The following is a 17030-nucleotide window of genomic DNA, read 5'->3' on the forward strand; positions in this document are numbered from 1 at the left end:
CTGAGCTGAAGCTAGACGTTTAACTGACTGAGCCACCCAGGTGCCCCTATTTTTTTTTTATTATTATTATTTTTAAGGCAGTTGTTTTTGCATCTAGTGCTGGCCTTGTGTCAACAGAGTTGGCAAATGGGAAAAAAAGATGGTCTTAAGTGGGGGAGAGCAGGGAAAGACTGGAAATTGTGTTTTTCTTTCATCACCTCCAACTCCAATGATGCAGGTCTCTTGCAGGACAAGCTGACACACTTACCCAGTGTGAGCCTGGAGCATAAACTTGACTCAGATTTAGAGAGCTGAAGAAGGAAGTCTGACATTAACTGGAGGAGCTGTAGGCCCAATTAGTCCTTCATTTCCTCCCTTAACTCTTGTCTACATTTCTTCTGTGGCCAACCCTAACCGGAACCACATAGGAGAGGAAAGTATAAAGAGCATAGTTCCAGATTTGCTATGTTCACCCTGTATAAAGCAACCATACATACCATGTCTCTCGATAATAATAATAGTATAATAGCAAACACATAGCATGTGCTACATGTTAGACACCTTTCTAAGTATTTTTCATTTGTTAACTCATTCTACACCTCACTACAACTATCTGAAGTAAATATGATTATTAGCCTCATTTTATAAATGAGGAAACTTGCCCATGACCACAGAGCTCACAAGTGGCAAAGTCATCATTCAAACACAGATGGTCTAGAAAGACTACACTTTTTAAAATGTTAAGGCTTGCCAGATTAATATATTTTATTATAATGTAATTAAAATCCTGATGTGCTGAGTATTGAGAATTTGTGAGATTTTTCTCAAAGTGTATCTTGAAAAGTGAATGACTATATACTGTAAAACTCTAATAACTGAAATATAGAAATTGTATTTTATAATATGTAAATATGGAAATACCATATTTTTATAAGAACCAACAAAGAATCACAGATAGCCTTAAACAGAGTTTAACATATAAACCTAGTGAAAAAGAGATAGAACTTGACAAATGTACCCTTGGAAAACTGGCTTCTGGGTAAGAATCCAGTGATACCCTCATCTCCCTTCATGACACTGTGACTGACATTGAAAGAGGGGAGGCAACATCAGTTAGTTTCATACTTTCTCACTGCCATCCTTGTGAATCTGCCACATCAGCATCTTTCTTCCCTTGTACCTGGGTACTGTTCTGCGCATATAGGTCCCATCATTTATCCAACCCTTTTAGGTATTAAGTCTCTCAAGTTACATTCAGTCATAAAAGTAGGAGTGGTGAGGAGCAGAAAGTTCTGACAGCTAGTAAGGTACTCTGAGCCTGCTCTCCCTGACTGTCACAGATGTTTAAAACTGACTCTTTATCATGCAGAGGTTTTCTGGGGGGACTACTGGAAGAGTCCCCTGCTAGCCCCTTCTACTGCAGAGCTTTTCATGGGCTAATTCTTGCCTCTGTGCCCACTGAGCCTCTATCTCCCTTTTTTTATGACTTTTTGGTTAAGGTGTAGGATGACCAACTACCCTGATTTACCTGAGATGGAAGAGTTTCCCAGGATGTGAGACTTTTAGCACTAACAGTGGGACGGTCCTAGACAAATCAGAGGGTTAGTCACTGTAGAAGTTTCCTATTAAATAATACTTCTGCACCACCATGCTTGTTCACATCTGCCTCCAGAGAAATAAGCACTTTGACCCACTATCACTACCTAAATGCAGCCTTCTGCTGCCATGGGTCACTTTGGCTAATATGTCCCTGGAGACTGGCAAGTGGCTTGAGTCACTCTAGTCCTGTGAGTCCCCAAATGCCAGGGAACCACATACCATGCTCCAAGGATGGCCTCCTAGAAGCCCCCAACTGGGCTTGAGATGAAGAGGAAAAGTTTCTAATTGTCCTCTCAGGGTAGGTATGAAACCTACACCAAGTATTCTCTCTAAAAAGCCACCCTCGGGGCGCCTGGGTGGCTCAGTTGGTTGAGCGACCGACTTCAGCTCAGGTCATGATCACACGGTTTGTGAGTTTGAGCCCCGTGTCGGGCTCTGTGCTGACAGCTCAGAGTCTGGACCCTGCTTCTGATTCTGTGTCTCCCTCTCTCTCTGCCCCTCTGCCACTCATGCTCTGTCTCTCTCTGTCTCAAAAATAAATAAACATAAAAAAAATTAAGAAAATAAAATTAAAATAAAATAAAAAGCCACCTCCTTTGGCTTTTTCATTGTCAGTCCTTTTAGGCCGTTTTCTATGGTTTGGCTAAGGGTCACACTCTGATGTTTGTTACTCATTTGCTAGTGATGTTGAGACATTTGGGAATGTGGGAGCACCTGCCACCCATTTGTTTTTGTCACAACCTTTTTAGGCCTCCGACAAAAATGTGACAGAAAGAATTAGAGTTTAATATCATGTTTCATAAACCCATTAACCACAAAAAATAAATTTCAGGGCAAAAGAGGATGAAAAGAACTGATTTGATACATAGAAATGTTAAGTCAAAAATCATATGTCAAAAAGCATATACAAATTTAAAAGTTAAATGATAACCAGCAATATATTTTCAACAAAATAACAAATAAAAGGCAGATTACCATAATTATGTAAAAAAAAAATCTTTTATAAATAATCATCTAGATTCCATATTTCACCACCTGCACCCTACCTCCCTGTCCTAGCCCTCTTACCAATTTCCTGGCCTGGAAGAATAGGAATTTAGGGTAATGGATGCCTCTCATACCTCCTTATGTTCTTTTCACCACCAACAGTCAGAATGATCCTTTAAACATGTAAACAAGATCATGTCATTGCTCTATCTGAATTTTCTTTATGGCTTTCCGTTACATATAAAATTTAATTCAAAGTCCTTACATACTGTGGCACAGAGGGCGCTAGGCCATCGGGTGCTGGCTGCATTTCTGACCTTATTTACAACCTACCCCTTTGTGAGAGCAGGGATTTTGTTTATGGCTATCACTCAGCACTTAGAACTATATTTAGCACAGGGCAGGCATTCACTAAATTTTTGTTGAATAAATGAGTTAATGGATGGATGACTAGAAGAAAAACACTAGTGAAATATAGAGTTTATTTAAACAAAGGATTCATCACCGACTAGTTGATAAGGGCACTCTCATATACTGCTTAAAGAAATATAAATTTAGACATTTTTGGGAAAAAAGTTGGAAATAAGAATGTAAAGTATATGAAGTTGATAATTTTACAGATTTAATGGTTTCTCTTCTAGAAATCCAGAATATGACCTAGCAATTAATTTAGGTAAAAGGATTTCAATATAGCATTATTAATCATAATGAAAAATTGGAAACAATTTAAATGTCAAACAATAAAGGAAAAATTTAACACGTTTTTATTTACTCACATGATGGAATATTATATAGATATTAAAATGATTTCCGAACAAATTTTACTTCTGGGTAATTCCAGGAAAATGTACACGATATAATGCTCAGTAAAAAAAAAACAAATACAAAATTTTAGATATCATATAACTGTAATTTTAAAAATTTATGCATAAATGAAAAATTGGAGAAAATTCTTACAGTGTTCACTATAGTCCATTCTGGTTTGTGTAATAACTAGTGATTGAAATTTTCTTCTTTATATTTTGTTTAAATTTCAAATTTTATTATGTTTAGAATCAAGTATATAAAATTTATGTTAAAAATTATTCAATTGCCAGAGAAACTACTGATCAATGAATGCTGGCAGTCCTTAGCACTTCCCTAGACAGGTGTAGGCCAGTATGAACATGAATCAAATGAGCATGAATCAAATGTGCATGAAATTAAATTAACTTCCTTAAAAACAAGGCCAGAGAACCATATGACAGAATTTAATGTACTCTTATAAAATGTGCATGAAAGCGAACTGCCTTTATTTTTTTTATATCTGTTCCCATATTCCTCTACCTTCTTACAAGCCTCTTCACCACAGAAAATATTTGAGGGCACCTGGGTGGTTCAGTAAGTTGAACATCTGACTTTGGCTAGGGTCATGATCTTGTAGTTTGTGAGTTCAGGCCACACATCGGATTGGTTGCTGTCAGTGCAGAGCCTGCTTCAGATCCTCTGTCCCCTCTCTCTGCCCCTCCCCTGCTTCCACTCTCTTAAAAATAAATAAATGTTTAAAAAAAATATTTGATTTGTCGAGTGAATTGTTTCCATCTCATCCAGTTTAAAATAGTGTATTGTGAGTAATTAGTCTGTGTTATTCCATCTTTTCCTTATCTGATTGATGTAAATCTGGGGGCATGGTTCATGACTTGTTGACCCTGGTTACAGTATCTCACTTTATTTTGCCACTTGCCACATCTGCCACAATGTCTTTTGCCTCTTAATGACTAGGGTCTTGCTTGTCAACCATAGGAGCGAAGCTGGTCTCACTTGGTGTTAGGAGCAGTGTTTACAACTGATGTTGATGACAACAAGCCTTTATTGAGCACATACCATGTGAAAGGGCATTGTTCTATGAACTTAAAGTGTATTAGCATGTGTAATTCCCATCTCAGCTCTGTGAGATGTATACAGATAAGGAAACTGAGGCTCAGAGAGACTGAATGCCTTGCCCAGAGCCTGTAAGGTCAAATTTAGCATGTTCATGAACCTTGCTACTGCCCTCAATTGTCAGCTCTTCTCACAATGTAGCCTTCTCAATTGACTGCAGGTCTTCTGGGGACCCCTTCCTCAAGGTTTCAAGAACACCTGACTGCTTTTCCAAAGGCTAGTGGAATGGTTGGGATCTATGAAGCTGTTCTGAGATGACTGTATCTTAATTCCCCAACTACTGCTCCCTTACCTTGCCCAGGCTGGACTGGAGGCAGGATTGGCAGGCTGGAAGTTTCTCACAGGGAAAGAAGATAATTTGTCCCACTGACTTCAATTTTCCAGAGCCTGCTCTTCTGCAGACTTCCAGGAGACTTGCTTTATTACTAGTTCTCTTCCTCTAGACTCTGGATGAGATTTTTCCTTCTGAACTTTGTCCTTTCCCCTCCTTATCTGATCTTCAAGCGTTAGATCTTGATGTGTGAAAACTCAGTTATGGGATATTTAAGAAAACCATTGAAAAGTTAGGTTATCAGGAGAAAAAAAGAGTCTCACTAGAAAAAAGGTTCAAACAAGTTTTCTTTAGATATTACTTCAGTTTGTTGCTTTCATCAATTGGTCTTTATAGTGAAAAGCTAAAAAGGGGGGGGGGGAACCCACCTGCATTGCACAGAAAAGATACTGGGTGGTATTTGAAAACATTACTCTGCTCCTTATACTCATTAACCCTGACAGATCCATGCTAGCCTGGCCATCCCCACCTTCCTGTCTTAGTGGTCCTGCCTCCATCCTTCTGCCAACCCACATGCAAGAGCTATTAGTATCTAAGTTCAGCTGTTCACATCCACATTTGGAAAACTCTGGGGCTTCAAAGGACCCTTACTTAAATGTCACGGTTGTGAAAGTCAAACCTTAAACTTTGAAACTGACATCATAGCTACAATTAGCTTGTGTGTGTGACAAGTGAGAGTGGGAAAAAGGACTCAGAGAGGAAGCCCACAGAGAGCATCAGCATTTTGCCCAGGCTACCCTCTTCTTTCTATTATGACTGTTCTCATTGCACAAAGGGAATGTTTAGTTTGTCTATTGGAGTCACAAGGCTAATGATAACGAGTCTTAGTTGGTATCTTTCATTTTGTCCACACATCTAGATTCCAGGTGATGTTTACCTCATGCAGGGGAAATAATCAACACTCCCTTTTTATATCAAAACATTCGGACTCACATTATCACTCTGTTCTACTTCCAAAACTCAAGGCTGCTATTTCTACTTTGAGATTAAGATATATACAGTAAGTTTGGTTCACACCCCCCACCACCTATTGGACTGGAAAGATTATAAGACACAACGAATGTAGACTACCAGTTTGAGGTTTATCTGGGTCCCTACTCCCTTGTAAGACTCCCCAAGAGTATGGCAAAGCAAGGAAGGAGGGAATCCAGTTATTCATCTGCGTTACTTATAAGGTATCTGGGAAAGGCTTGAGGTAATGGAAAAATGCTCTTTTGTCCTCTTTGTATTTGCCGTGATGTCCACTTCCTATTCTCTCCTCCTAACTTCGGTACCGTAGAAAATCCAAAGTTTGGCATGTCCAGACCAGTTGCATCACAGCCTGGTGAAGAGACTGCCTTATCAGCCCTTCCATTTCGGTGGACTGTCAACTTACCCTTCTCCTCCCATGTTAACTGCCACAAAGCACCCCCAAACTGCAGCTGAACAGGATCCTCATCCTCAGTTACATTTTTAGCTGATAATAAGAAACCCAGAGAATCCTATTCTATAACTAAATGTATATTTTCCAGCTTGGAAATGCAATTAGGTGAGTAAAAAGGAACAAACAAGCAAACAAAACCCACAGATTGTGCTTATAGTGGAAGAAAAATAAACAGAAGAACCACTTTTCACTCAGGTATTGTTACCATGATAATTTTAATCAAAACAATCTTGCCTGAAAATTTAGTTAACAGTCCACACTCCTGTGAAATTCATTTCTTTCTTGTTTTAAAAGGCTCAACTAAGGGGAGGAACGACCTTTCAGGAAATCTTGTCCTTCCCTAGAGACAAAGTTCTAGAAGTTGGAAGTTCACCTAAGTTAGTATTTAATGGTCTTCTCCCTTCTTCCTCCCTTGGATATTGTCATGTACTTGATTCCTTAAGTTACTGAAAATAAAGAAAGTTACCCTGTTTGCTCAGAGATACTTTAAGATGGTCATGATCTCACGGTTATGGGATGGAGCTCCGTGTCAGCCTCTGTGCTGAGTGTGGAGTCTGCTTGGGATTCTCTCTTTGCCTGTCTCTGCTCCTCTCCCACTCGTGCATGCATGTACTCTCTCTAACAATAAATAAATAAACATTTTAAAAAATATATGTAAGTCATGAAATTAAAAAAGAAAACCCTTTTTGAAAAGATATTTCTTCTCTGATGTACATAGTTTTGAGATTCTCCCCGTCTTAGGTCCTATCTCTGTCCTGGCTTTAAACCTCTGCGTTGGCAGAGGCATTTAGGCAATGGTTGCAGATATCTGCCAGGCTTGTTAAAATAGTCCTTCAGGAACAAAGGATATGAAAAGATAGTTCAAAGAAAATCATACACAGATGCTCACCACCATTCATAGAGAGAAACACATATTACTCAGGTATACTATTTTTTACCCGATAGATTGACAAAGATCAGAAATTCTGATAATATCTTGTGTTAGGGAACATGTTGGAAACGAGTATTCAGAGTTAGTACTGGGATTTGGCAAAATCTAACAAAATTGCCAAGGCTTATAATTGTTAACTCATAAGTCATATTTCCAGTAAATTTATCCTATAAATATACTCATATACATGCAAAGGGAGAGATATAGAAGGTTGTTTATTGCAGAGTTGTTTGTAAAAGCTTTATTGGAAACAACCTTAAATGTTTATTAATAAGTTACTGGTTACACAAATTATAGTACATCCTTATATTGGCATACTAAGTACCCTTTAAAAGGCTGAGAAAAAATATACATATACATAGTAATCTCTATAACTGAAAGAATGAAGTGCTGAAAGGGGATACCATTTGCATGGAATAGTTGAAGGAGAGGTCTATGTATATTATAGCAGCAAAAAGTAACTCTTGAAAGACTTACAGGAAACTGATAACATGTCTTGCCCCTACAGAAGGAAACTGGAGGGCTGGGAGGTAGGGAGGGAGTGACAGTTTTCATTATATTTCTATCTATATACATACACGAATTATTTTTTGTGTACGCTACAAATATATAATTTAAAACTTAAACACACTTGTTTGTAAGTAGAAAACACTTTTAAATAACTTTGTGCTGTTTCTACTTACAACACTTCTGATACCAAATGTGTGGTGTTTTCCCAATACCAACAAATTTTCCAACTCTTCAACCATCAACTGGGGGTGGGTGTTCTACAGTTCAATTCAATTCTGACACTAACTACCCAGAGTTAGCACAGACCCCATAGATTAAGGGCTTATTCCCACAAGACTGCCACCACTTCAGATACAATTTCAACTCCCAGGCCTCCATAAATTGAGGATTCCCATGACTCCCTCCTCAGTTTTGATAATTTGCTAGAACATCTTACAGAACTCAGGAAAACACTTTACTTAACAATTTCATGTTTATTATAAAGGGTTCAACTCAGTAACAACCAAATGGAGGAGATGCATAGGTCAGGGTATGGGGAGGGAGGGTGTGTAGAGCTTTCATGTCCTCTCTGGGCCTGCCAGCCTCTCTGCACTTCATTGTGTTTATCAACCTGGAGGCTGATGAAACTCTACTGTCGTTCAGGGGTTAGAATGGAAGTTTCATTATGCAAGCATTACTGATTAAATCATTGGCCATTGGTGATTAACTCTATCACTGGCTCTTCTCCTGTAGGTCAGGGGGTGAGGTTCAAAGTTCCAACCCTCTATTCATGCCATGGTTTTTCTGGCAACCAGCCCCCATCCTGAAGCTGCCTAGGGATCCTCAGCCAGCAGTCATCTCATTAGAATATAAGAGACACTGTCACTCCAGAGATTCCAAGGGTTTTAGGAGTTATGTGCCAGAAGTCAGGGACAAAGACTAACACACACACACACACACACACACATACACACACACACACACACACACACATTTGATTATATTATACATACATAGATAATAAATAAATATCATCACAATAGCACTATATCACCTTACAGAGGATGTGGCAGATCATATTTTCCAAAGATATCCACATCAATGTAGTACACACCACAAGCTCTTCTTACAATATGATGCTGACATTCCACATAAATCTGGGTGGGCCTGTGACTATGTGGAGGTGACCATTTTTTAATTTCATGGTTATATGAAAGCTGATATACTTGCCCCAACTCTCTTCCTCTCCAGGGATGCTTGCCTTTGGAATCTAGCTACCTTGTAAGGAAGTCAGGTAGCCCCTCTGACTGAAGAATTTCGTGAAGGTGTTCCCACCCCAGCTCCAAGTGAGGTCCCCATTGACAGCCAGTATCAGCTGCCAGGCTTGGGAGTGAATGAGCCAGCCTTCAGACTCCTGTAGTCCTCAACCTACAAGCCATCCTAGCTGGTGCTGACTGGAGCAGAGGCAAACTGCTGCCTCCCAGCTCTGCCCAAACTGCAGATTTATAAGCAAAATAAATGATAACGTTGTTTGGGGCCACAAAGTTTTGGGATGGTTTGTTGTTATATAGGAATGAATAAGTAAAATGGGGAATTATTGGAAGTTTTTGAGAAGACCTCTGGGGTACTGTCGTGAAATAAAGACAGGGGATGCAGCTTGATGTCAGTCAGGCACAGCTATAATCAGATTGATCGCTTCCACAATTAACCCTCTCTATATTAGTTTCCCCCTATCTGTTGGTCGTTGGTACTTCTCTTTTCCCATGTATCATTTTTTCAGGTCATCTGGCTTCATTTTCATGGTATGTGTTTCTAATTCCCAGTTCACAGCTTGGCCCCCTAAGAAGAATTAAGGCTCTTTTCTTAGTTACAGTTTTCACTATCCTGTGAAAAACCTTAGACTAATCAAGTGTGCCTAAGGGGAGAGTCCTATAACATTTGGCCCCCCAAGCCTCCTCTGAAGAATTAAGGCCTTTTTTTCTGATATGAGAAAAGTGTAAAATGAGTGGTCCTCCCTTTTGATTTTGGGGGAACTCTTAGGAAAATGATAAATTTCTTTCAATGTGAGTTTAAATCTCAGAAAAAATCTCAAGCAAAATACAGATCTAATTTTATGATAGATACCAGTGGCAAATAGGATTAGCTGAACAGGAATGCTTATAACTGTACCATCTTGGATTATTTCTATAAAAGTCATCAAAATTGATTGATCAGGGAGCCAGCAGAATCCTAATGGTAAATCAAAAGGGAGATTGTGAAGGGCAAATTCCTCCAGTATAGCTGTATATTAAACTAATTTTATGGAGCAGCGATACATTATAGTTATTTGGAACCTGGACTCTGGAGTCAGACTGCTCTGCTAAATGTGGCTCCACCACTGGTATCTCTACAATATTCAGGACTCTGTTCCTCAATTTCATCATCTGAACATTGGCTCTAATAACGTTTCCTACCATACAGAGTTATTGTGAGTTTTAATAAATTATATGTAAGCGTTAATAATACTGTCTGGCACAAAATAAGTCCTCAGTAAATAATGACTGTTGCTTTTTATATACCAGACAGCAGATCTGATATCCGGTGGAATTTATGCTAAATTAAGCCTTTGTCACTGGAACTTATGACCAAGTTAAATTCATACATCATGAGCAAGTCCTGGCCAAAAGGTAGACACTAATGGAAAACTCTTTTCTACTGTTAACCCTTTGGTCCCTGTCTTCCATCTGTGTTTGAAAGGGGCAGCAGTGTTATGGACATGATGGCACTCAGCATCAGTTCTAACTTCCATGTGTGTGTAGAATCATGCAGAGACTGGCGTACTAAATCCTACCTTTCCTAAACTCCCACAAGGCTGGTGTTCTGGATGCAAATTAGACTCTAACCGAATGCACTTATGCAGAGCCTTTAAGGCAGATATGAGATGGGTGCCATCTTGCTTTGGGTCTTTCTACTGGCAAACATAATTGTGAAGACTTTGGGGTTTTTTTGGAGCAAAAGTCTAGTGTGTTGATAACCAGATAGGTGTGTCAAGGAGCAGCTGTGATGGGAAGGGAGGTGACTGTAGCTTCCTGGACCCTGCATCACAGAATTGGCAATGAGTTTTGAGGTCACCTAACCCAAAAGTCACCTTCTGAAGTCCCACATCTCTGAATGTCAGAGGTAGCAGTTCTCCTGACAAGCATGTTGTATGATGTTGACTGGGAGTCATTTCTGTACCTTACTCCTCTATTGTTTCCAACACACCTAAGCACACAATTCCCTGCGTTGTATTTTTTAAGCTCTTTTTCTTGCACACAAACTATGACTGATTCAGACAGGGAGACACAGAAGTTGTTTTCCCTGTTGCTGTCCTCTTTAAAATGATTACTTTTTCCAACTTATTCAGTATGGCCTTGCTGAATTTCCCTTTATAACGGAGAACAAGAAAAGGAGAGCAGGCTGTATGTTGGACTGCTGGTAAAAGGTGATTCCTCAAAAACTGACAAGTTGATCATGTGCACAGGAGGAAAGTCATTCTTCTGCTTCAGCACTGTTATGGAGGTACCTGGGGTCATATATGTATATGTCAGTAAGAGTAGCTGAAGTAGGCCTCAGCATGGTCACCCCTTAAAAAATTTCAGTTGACTTTATAATTTATTGTTAGATATTTCCACTTAAGCAGAAAAATTCAGATCTGTTTTAATTTTCTTTGCTGTGCCATCTGGAAAAAATTACTTTTTTTAAAAATTTTTTTTCAACGTTTATTTATTTTGGGGACAGAGAGAGACAGAGCATGAACGGGGGAGGGGCAGAGAGAGAGGGAGACACAGAATCGGAAACAGGCTCCAGACTCCAAGCCATCAGCCCAGAGCCTGACGCGGGGCTCGAACTCACGGACCACGAGATCGTGACCTGGCTGAAGTCGGACGCTTAACCGACTGCGCCACCCAGGCGCCCCCGAAAAAATTACTTTTTAATGCTTCTCATTCTTCATCAATACTGGCATTGGGTTCTCAGAGTTGTTCTCAGCCCCCTTATTCCTTCCCTTCTGTCTTTCTCTACAGAGCATAAAAAACCATACACTCACTGCCTTCCCTTTTCTTGCCCTGGCAAGGGTCATATGATCTAGTTTTAGAGTAATTCTGCCAGGGGTAGCTTCTAGAAAAGCTTTTGTTTTACTTGTAAAGGAACAGATGTGGTTAGTGTGGTGTCCTTCTACCTTGAAAACAAATTTTTTCGGGAGCCATAGCAGCCATTTTGTGAACATGAAGTGAAGAGCCAACTCAGCAAAGATAGCAGAGGGAAAAGACAAAAGTCTAAATCTTTGATGACACCACTGAGTCTCTTGATCTGCCCTGAACTTCTTAACCCTGGTCTTTTCCTTAAAGCAAGGATAATAAATGCTATTTGTTTAAAAGAATATTTTTAGGATATTCTATTTCTTGCAGCTTCATTCCTACATAATATGTTATTTATACCTCCTGGGGTTTTTGTGAGGTTCCAATAAGGTAACTGGTATGAAAGTACTTTGAAAAACTATAAAAAGAGAACCAGTTTTAAAGTCCCATTTTAAAAAGAATCAGGTGTTTTCTGAGTAGCTCAAGGTAGAGGAAATTTCAGTGAAATGATAAATGATTGAAATAAATATGCCACATATTTCTTTCAACAACTCAGATGAAGGCTTGCTTCTCTCTTAAATTATTAATAATCCCATTTAGTACTTTCAAAGTGCTTTGCCATCATTTGATATGTAATCCTCAGAATTTCTCTAGCAGATTGTAAAATCTCATTTTATAAGGAAAGAAGTGAAAACAAGGTTTTTCAAAGACTTTCTCAGAGACATATGCCTGTGGCAGACTCAGAATTAAAAATCAAAGAATCTAACAGTCCAGTGTGTAATTGGCTTTCTCATGTACGTTTGATATGCAGGGTGTGACACAGCCCATGAAAGGAAGCCCTAAGCATTTAAAGTTATATCTTATATGTATATTCAAAATAAAGTCCAGCTAACCTATGAGACTGCTTGTACTTGAGAATAAACTGCCCTTATGTAAAACATTGGAAGAGGGCAAGGAAAGAATATATTTTACTAGTAATGAACTTAAGTCTACTTGTTGTACTACTATAAATTGTGTAATAGTTTTGTGTCTCCCCCCACCAAATTCATATGTTGAAACCTAATGCCCAATGTAATGGTATTATAAGGTAGAGCCTTTAGGGGGTAATTAGGTCATTAGTGCTCCACCCAATGGGAGTAGTACCTTTATAAGAGAGATCCCAGTGTGTGTAAGAATGTTTGCTTTTCTTCTTTCTTGCCAACACTGATCTGAACATGAATAAACTCTTTAAATTTTGCTAATTGGATGGATGAAAAATGAAAAATATCTCATTTTAATTTGCATTTTCTTGTTATTAAATGAACCCCATTTTACTTGACTATAGTTTGTATATACACAGATCTGTAAATTATTTATTCATATTTTATAGAATTTTTTCCTGTATTTTCTTTTTCACACTGATTTGTAGTTCTCTGTGTATTTAAAACTCTAATCACCTGGGGCACCTGGGTGGCTCAGTCAGTTAAGTGTCTGACTCTTGGTTTTGGCTCAGGTCAGGATCTCATGGTTTGTGAGTTCAAGCCCCTCATCAGGCTCTGAGCTGACAATGTGGAGCCTGCTTGGGATGCTCTCTCACCTCTCTCTCTGTCCCTCCCCTGGTTGCATTCTCTCTCTCTCTCTCTCTCTCTCTCTCTCTCTCTCTCTCTCTCTCTCAAAATAAATAAACATTAAAAAGAGAGAGAGAGATCCCTGAGAGCTTCCTTGTCCCTTCCACCATGTGAAGACAGCTAGAAGACAGCTGTCTGTGAAACAGGAAGTGGGCTTCCCACCTTGTGAGAAATAAATTTCTGTTGTTTATAAGTCACCCAATCTGTGGTAATTTGTGATAGCTGCTCAAATTGACTAAGACACACACCAAGAGCCTTATCCAATCCTGACATAAAATAAATGAGGCATTATTTTCTTGATGTACGTCGTTATAAGCAGTAAAACAATTCTTTTCAATATTACATGTTGAAAAAAAAACAAGGGCAAAATAAAGTCAGATATCTAACTGCCTAAGCATGAAGTGGTTTCATGTTCACCCTTAAAAATGGAAGCAATGAATAGTAATTAAAAGCTCCTTCAGAAGTGTGGTGGTCAGAATCCTCTTCCACTTTTAACCCAAGAAAATGTTCTGGCAATTTTAATCATGTTTTTCTGATGAAACAGAAATTTTGCTTTTAATTAATGGTGTTATTTTTCAGAACAAATTTATGCATTTCAAGGCCTTTTATCCAAATTCTGACTTAGGAGGATTTGTGTGATATGAGATCAAAAATGGGAAAAAGAAGAAAGAACTCAAATAGAAATACAAAAGGGTCTTAATTAAGTCTATATTTTCACTATCATTATTTTCAAATCCAAAGATGAATGATAAAGTGATGTCCTATCCCAGCTGTACTACTTCCTAGCTGTAGGACTTTGGACAAGTGCCTTTCCTCTGCATTTAGTTTCCTCTTATTGTAAATGAGCATAGTGATAGTACCTATTTCATTGGGTGATTTAGCTGATTGTATGAATTCCTATGGTAACAGTAATGTTAGCTATTATTACTATCTGTAAAAACCCAAACTATGGCAAAACTAAGAAATGGGAACGTAAGACAAATACTATAAAAGTTGTCTAAACTTCTAGCCTGGTTGGAGTGGCAGTGAAGGTAGATTTGACTTCCAGGGTAGCAGTGCTGCATCTCTGCATTTTGGGAGTTTAAATGATTATTATTTAGATCTGTTCTCTTGACTCATTAACATGCCTCTTGCAGGACCTGTGTGAAATACTAAAGAGCAGATTGTTGAGAGGTGACACAGAGCGCACATTGGTTCGGTTCTGCCATCCTTAAAGGCAACAATAGTTACTGGACATTGAGGCAGGGGAGGGGGGACACATTTGAATTTGAGAGATGTAGAGGGTGGTGTTCAACAAGAAATCAGAGGTGTTCCTGAATAGAAATCCACTGTTAACAGAAGAAAATTATCAAAAATTATTGAAGAATTATTGCTTGTCACAGCAAGGAGCAAATGGCTGCCCAGAATTGTGCTTTCCAGAAAGCCAGACCAGTAGAACTCTAACATGCCCTCTGGATTTCTTGTTAAAACTTAGGAATTTATGACTTTGTGTATCTTGAGAAACTTATTAGAAGACCATGGGGGAGGGGAAGGGGAAAAAAAGTTACAGAGAGGGAGGGACGCAAACCATAAGAGACTCTTAAACGCTGAGAACAAACTGAGGGTTGATGGGGGAGTGGGGAAGAGGGGAAAGTGGGTGATGGGCATTGAGGAGGGCACCTTTTGGGATGAGCACTTGGTGTTGTATGGAAGCCAATTTGGCAATAAATTATATTTTTAAAAAAATAGAAAAAAAACTTAGGAGTTTATAGGAATAGTACACACCTTGGGAGAATGAGAATTCCGTGAGATGTTTAAATCTCTGTTACCTTGTGATTTAATGGCATATGTACATTTTGTTTGTTAACTACCTCTTCCGCAATAGTTTTATACTAATAAGAACAGGGTAGTAAGAAACCATTCTTGCCTATTTTTTATAACAGATATTCCCAAGGTGTAGTGAAGTTGGAATTGGGGGAGAGAGACAGGAAACTGAGGCCAAAGAAAGTAAGTACTTGAAACTGGAATAATTTAGTAGGGTGAACTCCAGGGGGAAAATGTGCATAGAATGTAAATGCCACGCCAGTCCTGGCTTCTAGATATTGTTATGGCCAGGGACACCCAGCACAGGACTGGACCCTTCACCCTCAGAGCATCAAGTGTTCTCAGTGTCCCCAAAGTACCTTGCATGTTTCCTGTTTGCCTCCCAGTTGACTCAGTGTCTCCTAAGTTGGGCTGAAAGGGGAAATAAGATGAAAGAAGGGTGAGGGAGAGAAGACAGGGGAATACAGAAGGAGTAGGGGAAATTAGAGAGAAAGGAAAGAGAATGCAAAAGAAGGAAGAAAATGAGATAATATAAAAGGAAGAAAGAAAAGAAAGCATGATGGGACAAGCATGGACTCACAAAGATGTCACTAGACAGCTGGGACTGCAGTGTGGAGCTAGCACCCAATGCATAAAAGGAGGAAAGGGACATCGTATCTGGAGGAGCTTCCAGATAGAGTAGAGGAGTTAGAGAGATAGGAGAAAAAAAGAGACAAAGGATAAGAAAACACCATTTGTTATCCTAGATGTCTGCATAATCATCATCTTTGTGTCTACTGTGTCAACACTCTTAGTGGCAATGTAGGCAGAACCACGTCGAATATTATTTCAAAACAGCAATTTACCTTTTTACGGAGGCAAAACGTATAACAAGGAAGGGGAATCAGATAAATGATGAAGGAGGAGAGAGGAGGCCAAGCCTGTGGGACACTGCAGACAGGAGCTGATGCCGACCCCTTGGGAATGGAAGTGATGCAATGCCTGGGAGAATGAACAGGATGTTTACTGTCCTTTCGTACACTTAAAAAAGAAGACTAAAAAGAAAAAAATATAGCACTGGTCACATACAACTGTTCCTTAAATAACAGTGCATTGGCATTCAATTTATCTGTGAGTGGGATAATTGGTATCACCTTGAGGTTTTGCATGTGTGGTATTGTTTACATGTGATTTTATACAATAATTATTTCAATCTGTATTTTTTTATAAAGTTTATTTTGAGAGAGATAGAGACAGTGCAAGCAGAGGAGGGGCAGAGAGACAGAGGGAGAGAGAGAATCCCAAGCAGCCTCCACACTTTCCATGCAGAGCCCAATGCAGAGCTCGGAACCCACAAACCATGAGAGCATGACCAGAGCTGAAATCAAGACTCAGAAGCTTAACCAACTGAGCCACCCAGACACCTCTCAATCTGTATTTTTAAACCAGACCTGAGCACTTTTTCATTTGTGTATTAGATCCTTTCACTTTTTGACATGAGTCATTTATTGCTCCACTGAAGCATCTGTCTATCAAGGCATGTCTTGGACCAGTAGTTCTCAAACATTAGTGAGCATTGGAATCATCTGGAGGGCTTGTTAAACACAGGTTTCTGGGTTTCACCCCACCAGGGTTTCATATGCAGTGAGCTGAGGTGGAATAATCTGCATTTCTAACAAGTTTCCAGGTGATGCTAATGCTGCTGGTCCAGACTTTGCTTTGAGAACCACGATATTTGACCAATAATAGAGTGTTCCTCCTGAGTGAAGTTACTATTACTGAAGAGATATTGAAATACAAGGTTGTATTTTAAGGGTGGAATTTTTAGAGTTTAGAAAAACTTTGTTAGAAGCATTACAATACAAAGTTATCAATTATATTATCA

The 17030-nt window shown here is 39.1% G+C and overlaps 1 protein-coding gene and 1 long non-coding RNA gene across 15 annotated transcripts in view; one reads left to right on the top strand and one right to left on the bottom strand.

Moving 5' to 3' along the window:
• Positions 1-17030, top strand: part of SLC9A9 (solute carrier family 9 member A9) — a 693980-nt gene that overhangs the window by 92090 nt on the left and 584860 nt on the right. For 6 of the 11 annotated variants that reach the window (XM_023260486.2, XM_023260485.2, XM_019810605.3 and 3 more), the window contains one exon: positions 15286-15349. The exons of the other annotated variants lie outside the window; for them this stretch is intronic. In XM_023260486.2, the coding sequence (XP_023116254.1) occupies positions 15286-15349 (64 nt within the window). The remainder of the gene's footprint in view (positions 1-15285; positions 15350-17030) is intronic. 11 annotated transcript variants of the gene reach the window in all.
• The window catches only part of LOC109491467, a 67708-nt gene that overhangs the window by 50160 nt on the left and 518 nt on the right, over positions 1-17030 (bottom strand). For 2 of the 4 annotated variants that reach the window (XR_006585436.1, XR_006585438.1), the window contains exons 2-4: positions 16012-16147; positions 4778-6857; positions 2647-2738 (exon numbers count right to left, since the gene is read on the bottom strand). This is a non-coding gene — a long non-coding RNA (uncharacterized LOC109491467). The remainder of the gene's footprint in view (positions 1-2646; positions 2739-4777; positions 6858-16011; positions 16148-17030) is intronic. The other 2 variants (XR_006585439.1, XR_006585437.1) reach the window with 2 other exon arrangements.

The sequence above is a fragment of the Felis catus genome, chromosome C2, assembly GCF_018350175.1.
Source record: "Felis catus isolate Fca126 chromosome C2, F.catus_Fca126_mat1.0, whole genome shotgun sequence".
NCBI lineage: Eukaryota > Metazoa > Chordata > Mammalia > Carnivora > Felidae > Felis > Felis catus.